Source organism: Eublepharis macularius, chromosome 6, assembly GCF_028583425.1.
Source record: "Eublepharis macularius isolate TG4126 chromosome 6, MPM_Emac_v1.0, whole genome shotgun sequence".
NCBI classification, from domain to species: Eukaryota; Metazoa; Chordata; class Lepidosauria; order Squamata; family Eublepharidae; genus Eublepharis; species Eublepharis macularius.
The window spans coordinates 141863446-141879024 of record NC_072795.1 but is presented as its reverse complement, the minus strand read 5'-3'; the positions used below and the strand labels follow the sequence as shown (position 1 = coordinate 141879024).

Genomic DNA, 15579 nt, shown 5'->3' with positions numbered 1-15579 from the left:
CTTAATGTCCTTGGGATTGATGATGATTAGGCTTTATTGATTTAATATTAGAAAAAAGATGATGGGGTGAGGCAAAAATCTCCACCTCCTTTCTGCCCCTCTTCCTCCTCCTCAATGGACCAGTCACGTCCCCTACTGGACAGCCAGTTTGGTGTAGTGGTCAAGAACAACAGGACTCTAATCTGGAGAACTGGGTTTGATTCCCTACTCCTCCACTTGAAGCCAGCTGGGTGACCTTGGGTCAGTCACAGCTTCTAGGAGCTCTCTCAGCCCCACCTACCTCTCAGGGTGTTTGCTGTTGTGGGGATAATAATGACATACTTTGTAAACCGAGTGGGTGTTAAGTTGTCCTGAAGGGCGGTATATAAATCGAATGTTATTATTATTACTGATGCGGGGAACATATAGAGGTCACACCTTTCTATTAAATATACTTGAAATGATTAACATCCATTTTAAAATGAGGGCTAGTAATAACATCGTTTCTTGACCTGGATAAGCTGAGCAAGGCCAATCCTGGTTAGTACTTGGATGGCAGATCACCAAGGAACACCAGAGTCGTTATGCAGAGGCAGGCAATGGCAAACCTCTTGCCTTGAAAACCCCAGCAGGGGTCACCATGAGGCATCTGTGACTTGACAGCACTTTAAACACACACAATAACACATGGTGTGGGTTTCCATTTTTACTTGACAAAACTGCCTAGCAGTGAAAGAGTTAACCCCCTCTCCTACTCCTGTGGAGGGGGCTGTGTGGGCGTCCACACAGTTTTGTTTAAAATTTTAAAAACTTTGGGAAGATCTTATCACAAATCTTCTAACATCTCAACTGTATCCAGTAATTAAGAATCCAGCCTGTTCCTACTACCAAAGTCTTTTTTTGCAATAAAGGAACAAGAAACTTTAGAAGATGTGTGGAGGAGACAGAATCCCAAAAGTAGACAATATACATTTTATTCTGCAAGACATTTTACTCTATCATGAATTGATATGATCTGGGGCTCCAAAGACTTAGCGTTATGGACTAAGGATGTGGAAATAATGCCTATGGTAGGCTCAGATCATAACCCAATTATGTGGAGATTTGGGAAAAGAAATAAGAGAAGAGGATGGAGAATAAATGAAGACCTATTGCAAGAAGAGGAAAACATTGAACTGTTGCAAAGAGAGACCAGATTCTTTATACAACATAACATGAACAAGGAAGTTTCGACTAATAAGGTATGGGACACTTATAAAGCAGTGACTAGAGGCATACTAATGGATTTAAATGCAAGAGTTAGAAAGAAAAAAGAAGAGAGGAGATTAGCGATTATGGAGAAAATAAAAGCCAAAGAGACACAACTTAAGAAAAGACCAGGAAAAAAGAAGATATATCAGGACATTAAAATTCTACAAGAACAACTGATGGCTATGAATAATAAAGAATTGGAATGGAATCTTAAGAGAATGAACCAGAAGTCGTTTGAGGGTGCAAACAAACCTGAGAAATATTTGGCGTGGCAATTAAAGAAAAGAGAAGAGAAGAGAATCATAAATAAAATTTGCGAGGAGAACAAGACATATTTGGAGCAGAAAGCCATTAGTAGAGCTTTTTTCAAATTTTACGCAAAGCTGTACCAAAAAAAAGAAGTGAATAAAGATTCCATAATGAAGTATTTGGAAAAGATGAAGCTCCCTGCAATTTCTGAAGGTTGGAGAGAAAAACTGAATAGGGAAGTGACGGAAGAGGAAATAAAAGAGGCAATTCAATCAACAAAATTAGGAAAGGCACCAGGCCCGGATGGATTAACAGCTAAATTTTACAAAGTAATGGTCAATGAACTGGCGCCTTTCCTGAAAGAAGTGATTAATGGAATTATGCGAGATCAAAGGATCCCAAATACTTGGAGAGAAGCAAATATATCATTGATTCCTAAAGAGGGACAGGATTTGACCAATGTTAAAAATTATAGACCAATTTCGTTGCTGAACAATGACTACAAAATCTTTGCGAAGATTTTGGCCGAGAGAGTAAAAGGATGGGTGTCTGAATTTATTGCGGAGGAGCAAGCTGGATTTTTGCCAAATAGACAAATCAAAGATAATTTAAGGACAGTTATAAACGCTATTGAATATTATGACAAGCGTTGTGATAGAGAAGTTGGTTTCTTCTTCGTGGACGCTGAAAAAGCATTTGACAACTTGAACTGGGACTTTATGTTTGCCACTATGGAAAAGCTGCAAATGGGAGAAAAGTTCATACGAGCAGTGAAAGAAATTTATAGGGACCAGAGTGCAGCAATTGTGGTGAATGATGATGTGACTAAAAAATTAACAATAGGTAAAGGTACAAGACAGGGTTGCCCTTTGTCACCATTGTTGTTCATTTTGGTTTTGGAAATACTGATGATTCAGATATGGGAAGATGATGCAATCCGAGGAATAAAAATAAAAGAGTTTTCCTACAAGGTCAGAGCGTTTGCGGATGACAATGTTAATTGTGGAAGACCCAGTTGAGAATATGCCAAAGGTAATGGAGAAGATAAAGGAATTCGGAGATTTGGCTGGATTTTTTGTAAATAAAAGGAAGTCAAAGATATTGTGTAAGAATATGACTAAACAGAAACAACAAGAACTAATGGAAATAATGGACTGCGAAGTAACAAATAAGGTAAAATATCTGAGTATTGAACTGACTGTGAAAAATACAGACCTATTTAAGAATAATTATGAGAAATTGTGGATACAAATAGAGCGGGACTTGATAAAATGGAATAGGTTGAATTTGTCATGGTTGGGTAGAATTGCAGCAGTAAAAACGAATATATTGCCAAGAGTGATGTTCTTGTTACAAACAATCCCAATTATCAGAGGCTCTAAACAATTTGAAAAATGGCAAAGAAAAATATCGGATTTTGTGTGGGCAGGCAAGAAACCCCGAGTGAAAATGAAAGTATTACAGGACTCCAAAGAGAGAGGTGGAATGCAGCTGCCCAATCTAAGACTATATCATGAAGCAATATGTCTGGCATGGATAAAAGAATGGATGACGCTGAAGAATCGTAAGTTACTGGCCTTGGAGGGATATAAAAAAACATTTGGATGGCATGCATATTTGTGGTATGATAAAGTAAAAGCAGACTCTATGTTTTTGCACCACTATATTCGGAGAAGCCTCTTTACAATTTGGAAGAAGTATAAAAATTACCTACAAGATGGAATCCCTTCTTGGGTGGTTCCGTATGAAGTAATAGATCCGAGAACTGTTGATAACGAACAGCAGTGCTTAACTTACAAGGAGATAACACGAGTAGAATTTTCAAAATTGAGAATAAAAACAGAGGAGGAGTTGTCTCCATGTTATGGATGGTTTCAATATAGACAGATCAGAGATCTTTACAATTCGGACTGCTTGAAAGGAGGAATAAGAATGGAGAATTCAGAATTAGAAGATGTAATTTTTCAAGAAGGTAAAAAGGAAATTTCAAGGATTTATAGAGTACTTTTAAAATGGTTTACAGAGGATGAGACAGTAAAAGTCCAGATGGTGAAGTGGGCTATAAATTTTCACAAAGAAATAACAATGGAGGCGTGGGAATACCTGTGGAAAATGACTTTGAAGATTACGACATGTACAAACATTAAAGAAAATGTCTATAAAATGATTTATCGTTGGTATTTGACACCAAAGAAAATCGTGCTAGGAAATACCAATATGTCGAATAAATGCTGGAAATGTAAAAAACACAAAGGATCTTTGTGTCATATGTGGTGGACTTGTGAGGTAGCTAAGCAATACTGGGGAGAAATAATAGAAGCAATTAATGAGATTTTACAAATCCAAGTGAATAAAAACCCAGAATTGCTACTACTGAACTTGGGAATGGAAAATGTTCCAGTGCAACATAGAACATTGTTATTTTACATGACTACAGTGGCGAGACTCTTATATGGAAATGGAAAGTACAAGAAATACCAACTATAGAAGATTGGATTTATAAATTGCTGTACATGGCCGAGATGGACAAAATGACAAGAAAACTTAAGGATCTTGATCCAGGACAATTTAATGCAGACTGGGAGAAATTGAAACAATATCTAGAAAAAAAATGGGACGTGAAAGGTGTACTGTGGCAGTTCGAGAATTATTGAAATGTAATAAAAGAAGAGAGAAGTGACTTTACCGGGAAAGGGGGAATTTAATTATTAAAATCTAAGCTACCATTTGGGTTATGATAAAATCAAAAATTATAGAGCATTAAATAATTGATGTTTTACTATGGATATATAAGACTAAGCTAGTTAGATATTATTTACAATATATAGCTCAAGTTAATGGATATTTGAGTATAACAGTTACCTTATAGACTTAAAATAAGCTTAGAATAAGAAATATTAAAAGTATTAATAGTAAAAGATGGGTGTGTAATAGAATATCAGAGTCTAAGCTACTAGAAGCAGGATGATAGCGAAAAGTAAAGAGTTTAATTAAATGGAAAGTAAAATGGATATAATGTTATATTTTTAGTATCATGATTGCTAATACATATTATTATGCTAGCATTATCTTATTTAGAATATATGGTTCAACTGAGGTATTTAATGGAAAATTTGTATTACAAAGATATTTTTAGTAGAGATTTAACAAGCTTAGAGAAAAGAGTATTAAGCGTGTGTTTAATAGAATATATGAGATATTAAGTAATTAAGTAATAAGATAGACAAAGGGTTGGAAAACTGTTGGAAGTCAACTAAAAAGGGGGGAGGAAAGGGAGGGGGTTAGAATTAGACTTACAAGGGGGTAATGTATGTATTGAATGATATTAATCCAATAATTAAAAAAAATTAAAAAAGAATCCAGCCCGTTCCTGCCTGCATAATCCCATCTTGTCTCTGTTTCTTTCTCACATTACCGACAGAATGGTTGGAAAAGGGGAATTTACACTGAAAATATGCTGCTCAAGATTTCCTCTTAGGTCAGAGCTCTCGCACAAACAGAAATGCAAGAAAAAGAACACAATACCTGCTGCATCGAGCCAAACGTATCGTTTCCCCACTTGTGTTTCTGCAAGATCTTGAGCAACTAACATATGGACAGTATAATATATGGGGGGGGGTAGGTGTTGTGCAAGATCTTGAGCAAACAGAACTGCTCTAAGTCCATTGACATTTCTGCTTGCCCATCACTGGATCTGAGCCACTGATTGGTGCCTGACGTGCAAGAGAATTTTCCTTCTACTTGACATGAAAGAATGGGCACAGCGCTACAGAGACGAAGCAGCCAGACAATGCCACCCACATGAATCATTTCCCTTCATCCTGTGTTTGAAACCAGGAGCCTTAATGGGAAACACACACACACACACACACACACTCACAATACCCAACAAAGCAGCAAAATAGACTCCGAATGGAAGCAGACATGTGCTTCCTGGTACTGAAAGATCAACGTCGAAGTGGTTCCCAGGCTACAAAGCAGCTCTTTGGACTGGTCCACGCTCTCACATTGATGCAGGGGCTCAGCCCCAGCATGAATTAGAGTTGCCAACTCCAAGTGGGGGAATGCCTGGAGATTTGGGGGTGGAGCCGGGGGAGGGTGGGGCTTGGGGAGAAGAGGGACTTTGTCGAGGTATAATCGTAATAAGAGAAGGACTAATGTAGCCCCCATCCACCAGCATCCTTAGGCTAGATAGCTAGATAGGGATCTCTCTCTCATCTTTCCTATCATGTATGGAGTTCACACAATAAAGAACTCTTTATTCATTTCTAAAGCTTAATCAAGGCTCTGAGAGTAAGTTTGTTTCTTTCTCCCATGCACACTCACAACGCCAGCCCCTACACCCCGTGTTTCTCTGCCTACGAATGACTCTGCTAACAATAATGCCAGAGAGTCCACCCTCCAAAGCAGCCATTTTCTCCAGGGGAACTGATCTCTGTCACCTGGAGATCAGTTGTAATTCTGGGAGATCTCCGGGCCCCACCTGGAGGCTGGCAACCCTACACAAAGAATATGGTGTACAATGGGTGCAGTACGGTAGTGTCAAGGAGTAGAGTCAGCCACAACCCTTCACACTATAGATCATGCAGGCCATTATAAACCTGAATGTTAAGATGGCCCTGGAACAAGATGAGTCAAGGAGTAGAGATGGGCACGAACCACAAAAAAACTGAACCATGAGGTTCGTGGTTCATGGGTTTTCACGAACCAGGAACCACGAACTGGCACGAACTGGGGCAAGTTTACAAATCAGTTTGTGGTTCGTGGGGTTTAAATGCCCCTTTCTGACCACTTAGCAGCGGCAGGGAAAAGGGCATTTGGCAGTTTAAAGGGCCGTTTCCTGCCTTGCAACTGGCAGGTCCCTTTAAACTATCAGCTGGCAGGCGGCGAGGGGGGGATCCCCTCTGCCACCTGCAAGCTGATAAAGGGACCTGCCGCTTGCAAGCGGTAGGAAAAGTTCATATGGCTGCTTCCACAAACCATTGGTTAGTGAGCTTCCACGAACGACTGGTTCCACAAACGACTGGTTCCACGAACCACTTCCACGAACCACTGGTTCCACGAACTTCCATGAACCACTGGTTTCCGAACCACGAACCGGCCTGGTTCGTGTGTTTTTTTGGGTTGTAATTCGATTCGTGCCCATCTCTATCAAGAAGTCCCCATGGGGCTGATCTATTCCCATCCTCACCATGGCTCAGATGCAAGCTGAGTGCGCTCTGTAGCATTGTCAGCACAGCAAAGGACCACTCCTGGCCACCAGTGGCCCTCCAGACCCTCCACTTGCAGCAGCCCCCCTGGAACTTTCCTGCTAAGTTCAACAGGCCATTTTCCCCAGGACCCATCACCTGTTACAAAGAATATGGCAGCCCCAGTCACAGCCCCACCCCACCCCTCTTTAATGTATAGACCAACACCCTTGGTGCCCGGATGATGTGTGTTTCCCTACAGTCCCCAGTGGCAGAAAACAAAGGGCAACACGGTGAGGAGAAGACATGGAGCAAGTTGAACTAGATGCTGCAGAGGAGGAGAGAGCTGAACATTGGTTGCAGCAGCTCATGTTCTTGACGAGGTTTGGACCTTACTTGGATTGCCGTTCCTAATAGTATTTTTTTTTAATTTCACACTAGTAGGGCAGAAAACAAGACCTCTTTATGTCCCTGTTTGTAAAGTACCCACGTTTTTTATGCTACTGGTTTTATCTGTTTTATTTGATGTCTTTTAAATGGATATGATCCGCTCTGAGCCTGCTTGCAGGGAGAGCGGACTATAAATTTAATAAATAATAGTTTAAATGTCTTTGCAGCATTGCCACCCAAGCCACCAAGCCATTCAGGGGCTCAGGGCACAGCCACTGGGGCCAGCTGACAGCTTAGTGCTAAGGCTTCCAGCTCTGGGTTGGAACATTCCTGGATATTTGAGGGTAGAGCCTGGGGAGGGCTGAGTTTGGGGAGGGGAAGGACCTCACTGGGGCACTCTCGTTAGTCTACTCTCCAAAGCAGCCATTTTCTCCAGGGCAAGTGATCCCTGTGGTCTGGAGATGAGTATTCCAGGAGATCTCCAGTCCCCACCCGGAGCTTTGCAGCCCCCCTCCCTGCACACCTAGGCCATGGCTCAGAGCTCATCCAAGGCTCCCTGGGAGGTCCACCTGGAAGAAGGGGGTGGGGCAGTGGACCCCCTCACTGGAAAATGATGTCATTTCTGGCATAACACAGAACTTGTGGGTTGCAGCGGGGGGCAATTCTCTAAAATTGGCCCCAGTTTGAGGTAGATTTTTAGAGAATCGACCCCCTGGCATGATCTGTTGCCTTTGCATCGTGCAGGAAATGAAATCATTTTCCATTGACACGGGAGCACATGGGTCCATTTCAGCTACGTGTCTCCTGAGCAGAGTGCATGTGCTTGGCTGGTTCTTCGCGCCTCCCCCAACACACTGGCCAGGTTACTTGGGGCGAGGTGAGGCTGGTGGCAGCTGGGGGCAGGGGATCCTCCACCCCCAGCTGGAGATTGGCCCCCCAGGTGCATCCTAGTCAGCAGGGAGCTCACAGATTGCCTGCTCAGGCTTACAGTCCTCCCATCGTATGCCCTGGCCAGCTGGCAGCTCAGACCGTGCCCACCCTGCATCCCGGCCAGGTGAACAACCAGTGGCTCAGAGTGAACCCTGGCAGGCTGGCCTAGGATGCCAAAAGTCTTTGGGCCGGTCCTGGCACTAGCATCCCTCTAAAGATGATTCCCATTATCATGATTAAGATCTCAAGAAAGTGGCTAACTAGCCTCCCTTTGAAGAGTGAGTTGCATGATGACAGCACTTCTAGGGAAAAACCACAAGTGACTATGGTAAAACTATAGAGTTTCCAGCAATTCCTAGAGCTACCAATGTCATCACAGTTACTATTCCCCCCCCCCATATTTCCCCACACTCAGCCTTTCCATCAGTTACCATGCTTGGCCTAGCAACTCCAATGGACCTCAAGGGCAGGAGGTTGTCCAACACAGTGGCCGACTGACAGATCTCCAGTCCATTATGGCCATTCACTCTCAACCTAATCTATGTCAGAGTTGTTGTAAGGATAACCACGGAAGTGAGGAGAACACTAGAAGTACAATATAAAGTAAGGCAGAAAGTAGAACACTGAAAATACAGGCTAACATTAACGCTCTAAAGTTGTACCTCTTGCATTATACAGGCAATCCAAATCAAATAAAATTGGTTACACACAAGCAAGAGCCTCCTCCTCCTCCAATAAGATAAGTCATCAAAAGAAGAAACTCTTAAGTCATTACTACCAACCAGTACTGTAGAAAGGTTGCCTAAATTCCCAATTATTTTCACAGGTGATCTGGAGCTCGGAGTGCCACCTGATTGAAGAAAGAATATGACTTGTCCCTTTATTAGAGGCTTAATGGAATATTATTTATCAGTGATGTTCCTTCCTGCTGCCCATTTCCATACAAGAAGCCTCTATAAAGGGACAGAAAGTTTTTCTCCAGACCTGTAGGCAATTCTGTCTGGAGATGGGAAGAAATGAACTGTGTGCCCAAATGTTCAGCCTGGGCCTCAGCATGTTTACTCAGAAGTAAGCCCTGGTGGAAACAGGCAATGACAAACTACCTCTCTTAGTCTCTTGCCTTGAAAACCCCAGTAGGGGTCACCATAAATCAACTGCGACTTGAGGGCCCTTTGCACATACCCCCAAACTGTGTTGAGTTCAGCAGGGCCTCTTTCCTAGTAAGTGTGCTTAGAAATGCAAACTTATTTCATTTCATACGATTTCTGACCCTTCTCTTTGAGGAAGACCATCAGTGCTCCCATTTTACAGGTGTGGAAACTGAGGCTGAACAAGTGTGCCTGGACAGAGGGAAGGTCTTTCTTCCCAAATTCCATTCTAACCAGTGAACTAAATCCTCAAGCAGGCAGAATTTAGATAGTGATGACCAAGGGCATCCATTTCAGTTAATTCAGAAAAGGGCACAAATCCCTCTGGGATGTTCAGCTGTAAAAGCTGTCCTTTAAAACAGGCACCCAGAGGAGAGGTTTAGGTAGACATCATCATGAAAAGGTGGAAAAAAGAGGACTGCCCAAATCCTATCATCTGCCTAATTAACCAAGATTCAGGAGCCCTCGTTTCCTTGGCTACAAATCCCAGAAAAGTTATCTCTATAGATCCTATCAGCTTAAATGGTTAGGATCACTAGAGTGCAATCCTATGTGAAATTATTCCAGTCTCTAAGCCCACTGATTTCAATGAGCATAGACTGGAGTAACTCTGCCCAAGATTGCACGGCAACCAAGCAGCATCCATGAATGAAGCAGGCAAGAAGGGGTGGGGGGGCACCTTCAGTTCTGCAAATCCTGGAGGTCAATGCATTAGGACTGAGGGTTTGAATTTCATTTCATTTGTTTGTTTCGATATTTATACTCCACTCCGGCCCCCAAGCAGGGACCCAAAGCAGCTTCCGACATGGTTCTCCCCTCTTGCATTATATTCTGACAACAACAACTGTGCAGTGGCTTCGGCTGAGAGATTAACTAGCCCAGGTCACCCACTTTTCAGCCTAGCACTCAGAACATTACCCCAAACAATAAAAAAAAACACATCCCTCCATTTTTTCATCATAACACAAGGGGGATTGACCCTCACATCCAAGAGCAAGGGTATTGTCTGCACCACGAGAGGTGGCCATGTGATCCCCACCCATTTATTTACATTAAAATTAAAGTGGAGATATTGGCAGAAATCAGGCACTTACTGCCTGCTTGGATGGTCTGTTCTGCAGACAAGAACAGATCTCATGTGCCTCCCTTCCTTTCTCCAGGTCTCAATAAAGATCAGTGCCCAAAACGGGGACCCGGGGCTGTAGACTTCGACTAAAGGAATATATGTTCCACCACCTCCCACTTTTTCCAAATGTAAGATAGCGCCCGGTCTTGGCAATAGCTCCAAGCATTACTCCTTACCAGACATGGGTCTTCTGGAGATACAGAACTGGGGCCAGCACTGATCTTCCAGCTGTGCTGCTCAGAATCTCTGCCCCATCTTTCCCCTACAGGGGTTCAGCTCTTGTCTTCTTTTTCCTCAGCCTCAGTTCGTTCTCCCCCTTCTCTGGCCAGCATTCGGGCCGACTGTGACAGCCAAGACTTCACCGTGCCTGGTGACCTCAGGTGACGGCTGGCCAGTTTTTTCCCACCTGGATGTCTTATCTGCCCGACAGCCCAAGCTGACAGCCACAGAGGCACTAAGGAGGACTGGCTTCCCTTTCCTTCTACTTTCTCCTTCTTGCCTCTGTTCAGCTGTTGTTCAGGCTCCTCCTCCTGGTCACAGAAAGATCTTGACTGTTTCACTGACTGCTGGGCCCTGCCAACTCCGGCAATCTGGGGAAGAAGGAACAGGGCCAGGGGTCCTGCCAAACAGTGACCACCCCTTCCTTCCTGAAAAGTGTGCAGATTTTCTAAAGGAGGAGTATCATTGGCCTCTATAGACCCAGAAGGGCAAACCTTCGGGATTTTTAACTCACCTTCAGAAGTGTATTTCATGTCTTGACATAAAGTCTCCAAAGGCTTTTCAGTGATTGTGCTTTTCTTAAATAAGCTAAACTGTTTCTCTGATTTCTTGATAAAAACTAATGACCCAGCAGATCCAGTTACGGTTCATGTGCAAATGGAAACAAGCATTTCCCTATGTGGAGGGGGAACTGCTCGCCCAAACAGGCATTGCGCAGGATTCCCTGTTTGCCTCCTTAGAGAAGCCTGTCTCACATACTGAATTTTCAATTATTTGTTTTAAAAAAAGAAAAAAGGAGGCATCTCATGAAATAAAGATAATTGCCAATATTTTAGGTAAACCAGGTCTAAATTCTACATTGCTGCTGCAAATGGCAGTGTACGCAAAAATCAATGGCCAACAAAAAAAAGTGTCTCTGTGATGGATTTTGCACATTCAGCCTTGGAGTATGCAAAATAAGGACTTGGTGTAAGAGAAGGGAATACCACCTCAGAAGGTACCAAATTGCCTCAAGCGGCAGAAACCGGCATGGCCAAAGGTCTGGCGTCTAGGAAGGTACATGGTTGGGCCATTCTGTTTTCTGCTGATACTTTTAGATCTTACAGCAGCATTCGACACAGTCGATCATAATCTTCTGACCCACCGCTGTGCCGATGTGGGGATTCGAGGAACAGCCCTGCAATGGCCGAACTCCTTCCTTCGCAGTCGGGGGCAGAGGGTGGCACTCGGGGAACAGATGTCCGCTCGCCATTCTTTGGTATGCAGCGTCCCTCAGGAGGCAATTCTTTCCCCGATGCTATTTAACATCTATATGCGCCCCCTTGCCCAGTTAGCCTGCAGCTTTGGGCTGGGTTGTCACCAGTATGCAGATGACACTCAGCTCTACCTGCTGATGGACGGCCAGTCTGATCTCCCTCTGGATTCCTTGGCCAAGGGTCCTGAGGCTGTGACGGTATGGTTACGTTAGAGTCACCTGAAATTGAATCCCCTGAAGATGGAGGTTCTGTGTCCGGGTCATGGGGCAATCGAGCTGGGGACCCGGCTCCCAGCCCTCAACGGGGTACAACTGAAACCTTCGCCGATGGTGAGGAGCCCAGGTGTGACCTTGGATGCCACACTTTCAATGGAGGCCCAGGTCACGGCCGTTGGCAGGTCTGCCTTTTTTCATCTTCGACAGGCCAGCCAACTGGAGCCCTGTCTTTCACTCTGGGATCTGGCCACAGTAATCTATGCAACAGTCACCTCCAGGCTAGACTACTGCAACTCACTCTATGCTGGGCTGCCCTTGGGCCTGACCCAGAAGTTACAGCTGGTCCAGAATGCAGAGGCACATGTTCTTACTGGGATACCAATCTGAGCGCACACGTTCATCCTGTGTTGTGCCAGCTGCATTGGCTCCCAGTGGAGTTCCGGATCCGGTTCAAGGTGTTTACCGTGGTGTTTAAAGCCCTTCTCGGACTGGGACCTGTATACCTGTGGGACTGCCTCTTCCATTACATCCCCTGCAGGGTGTTGCGCTCTGCAGGCAAGCAACTCCTGGTGGTCCCCAGTCCAAAGGACATCTGTCTGGCCTCAACCAGGGCCAGGGCTTTTTCTGCCCTGGCCCCGGCCTGGTGGAACGCTCTCCCGCTGGAGATCCGGGCTCTGTGGGACCTGTTACAGTTCCACAGGGCCTGTAAAATGGAGATGTTCTGCCGGGCCTTCGGCTGAATGCCAGCGGGTGTCCTCCTTCTTCCATCTAAGACCACCACTTCTTCTGGGGCTGCCCTTGGCCATCTGCAATGCCCACATACGGACTCCCAATATTGGTTTAAATAGCCTGCTCCTGGACTATTTTAATGACTTTTTAAACATTATTATTGATTTTATGGTTTTTTGACTTTTAATGTATTTTTTAATGTTGTTAGCTGCCCTGAGCCCATCTGTAGTATATTTGATATGTAGTCCTTGTAATAAATTTTACATTGGAAATACAACAAGATCAATAAAAATAAGACTACAGGAACATCTATTATGGATATGCTGTAAAACAGCAGATGCCCCTTGGTTAATCACTATATTCAAGAACAACATAGAGAGAGGGATCTAAGTTACACAGTTATCTTTGTATCTCATCATAAGGAAATTGAATTCATTAAGAGAGAACTGTGTCAAAAAGAGACCTGGTGGATTTTTAAACTTAATACAGTCCACCCTAGAGGACTGAACATTGATCTTGACTTTATACCTTACTTGTGAATGCTAACAGTTCTGGCCCTTTAATTACTTTCTGAATGTGCCTTGAGCTTTTTTCCCCCAGTCCCTTGATATACTGCAATTAAGGTCTTGCTTTTCACACGTGCCAAAATGGAAGGCAAATGCTAAAGGCTAAAAAAATATTGAATGACTAATGGAGGTGTATATGTGCAGGGGCGGCGTGCCTATTGAGGCCAGGTAGGCGGTGGCCGCAGGCGCGGGGTGCCGGAGAGCGCGCTGGAAGAGGCGTGGGGGCGAGAGCGCGCCCCCCGAAGCAGAAGCCTCCTATTCCTCCCACCCCACACCGCCGCCACCGCCAGCACAAGCCCCTGGCCGGGTGCAGCCACAGCGGGTAGGCATCTGCTGCGGCGGAGGCAACTGAGCGGGAGAGCTCGGAGGCCGCCCGCCGCAGCGATCGGGCCGGCGGCGGTGCGTGCGTTCCCGTGATGACGTCACGCATGATGTCATTACGCAGGCAGGTGTGCGCGAGCTCGTGCGCGCGCGGGGGGGCACTTGGCCAGCCAGCCGTGAGCGCGGCAAACCCTAGCGCCGCCCCTGTATATGTGAGTACCTTTGCAACTGATATTGTTAATTTTTGTCTCATATGTATAAAACTGATTATATGATGGACTTCTTAGGCATGGCCTGTGATATAACGACTGCCAGGATGAAGAGGTGAAATGGGCAGATTGCTGGCTTCCTGTCGCAGTTGTGTATCCATTCTTTATTGCCACCTATCATATGAGATCATATACACTGTTTCTCCAATAGAAACTTACTGCACTGAAGACCTTCTGGCAATGTTTCATCACAAACTTACTGGGACTTTGGTGATTACTGTTCAGACCTCTGGTCAATTCTAGGCACATAGCACTTTAATACTGTATAGGAAATCCTGTTTAATTATATTTTAATTATTTATATATGATGCTTTGCCTTCTGTAATCACCTACACTGTGTATATATATACTCTGTTTATCTTGCTTTATTTGACTATAATGTTGCTTTAATTTGATTGATTTACAATAGAGACACTCATTAGTTAGATTTCACGGCTTGTTTGTTTTTGTTTATTTGTACATTACCGTGATACTCTGATACCGTGATACCGTGATACCGTGATATTTACTACTGAGCCCATCTGTGGCAAGGGCGGGGTATAAATCAAATACATAAATAAATAATTTTTCGGCTCTGTCTTCTGTGTCTTACCTCCCATGCAGAAAAGCTGTAGGTGAAGATTTTGCTGGCATAAACTAAAGTGGAAAGGAGGAAACGTTTATCTCTCTGTGTCAATTCATCTTATGTTGTTTTAGAAGGGCCAAATTGGGCCGTTTCAGACACTTAACAGTATATCACCCCTTTATGATAAGATCAGTAGTGATTGAGAAACTTCCCTGAGACTCAACTTGTCCTTTGCTATCAGCCTCCTTCCTCTGGGTAAATTCAAGGTATTTGGTCACCTCAAGCAAGGTACAATTTTATTTATTTATTTTTACATTGTTTATAGTCCACCTTTCTCACTGAGACTCAAGGTGCATTACACAGGGTGGGTCAGTACAGTCAATGTCAAAGACATTTCAATACAAATATACAACGGGGCGCACACATGCCAATTCGCAAAGATTTAAAACCAGCAGGAATCCAATACAGAGCTGAAGAAATGATGAAACAGAGCATAAGGAATTCTAAGACTGACATATTGAAAGATATAGGATCTACCCAGTAGGATCATACTTACAACAGTAGTGGTAAAGTCTACTGTCCAATGTATCCCTTTGAGACGGCTTCCTGATATCACAGACCTCCTGCCTGAGCAAAAGAGCCCTCTTGAATAATCCAGTTTTGCATCGTTTGTGGAAAGCCAGGAGCTTTCCTGACCTCTTCAGGCAGGCTGTTCCATAAGGTGGAGGCCACCATAGAGAAAGCACGTTTAAGGGCATCTGTTGATTTTGCCCTTGCGCAAGGTGAATTGAGCCCGGCAACTGATAGGTAGCCACGGAGTGACTGCAGATTGGGGGTAATATTCACGCTCCTCCTAACTCCTGATAATAACTGAAACTCAGCATTCTGCACCAAAAGGAATCTGAGGGCCAAGCTACACATGACGAATGACACTTGAACGGCAAGTGGATTGAGTGGAGGGCAAGTGAACAGGGAGAAGTACACTTGCCGTTCAAGTATCATTCGTCATGTGTAGCTTGGCCCTGAGTTAATTTAGAGGGGAGACCTATGTGCAGTGTATTACAGTAGTCAAGTCTCAGTGTTAACCGTGGCATGGATCCAGGTGGCCAGATCGGTCATGTTGAGGTAGGGGGCCATCTTCCAGGCGGAAAGGAGTTTGTGGAAAGCATTTCTTGCA

At 44.1% G+C, this 15579-nt stretch overlaps 1 protein-coding gene across 3 annotated transcripts in view; it reads right to left on the bottom strand.

Moving 5' to 3' along the window:
- The window catches only part of LOC129332308 (synaptotagmin-15-like), a 38551-nt gene extending 27806 nt beyond the window's left edge, over positions 1 to 10745 (bottom strand). For 2 of the 3 annotated variants that reach the window (XM_054983329.1, XM_054983331.1), the window contains exon 1: positions 10439 to 10745. In XM_054983329.1, the coding sequence (XP_054839304.1) occupies positions 10439 to 10445 (7 nt within the window). In that variant the 5' untranslated portion in view covers positions 10446 to 10745. Of the gene's footprint in view, positions 1 to 5004; positions 5030 to 10438 lie in introns of those variants that run through there. The other variant, XM_054983332.1, reaches the window with a different exon arrangement.
- Positions 10746 to 15579: the final 4834 nt, after the last annotated feature.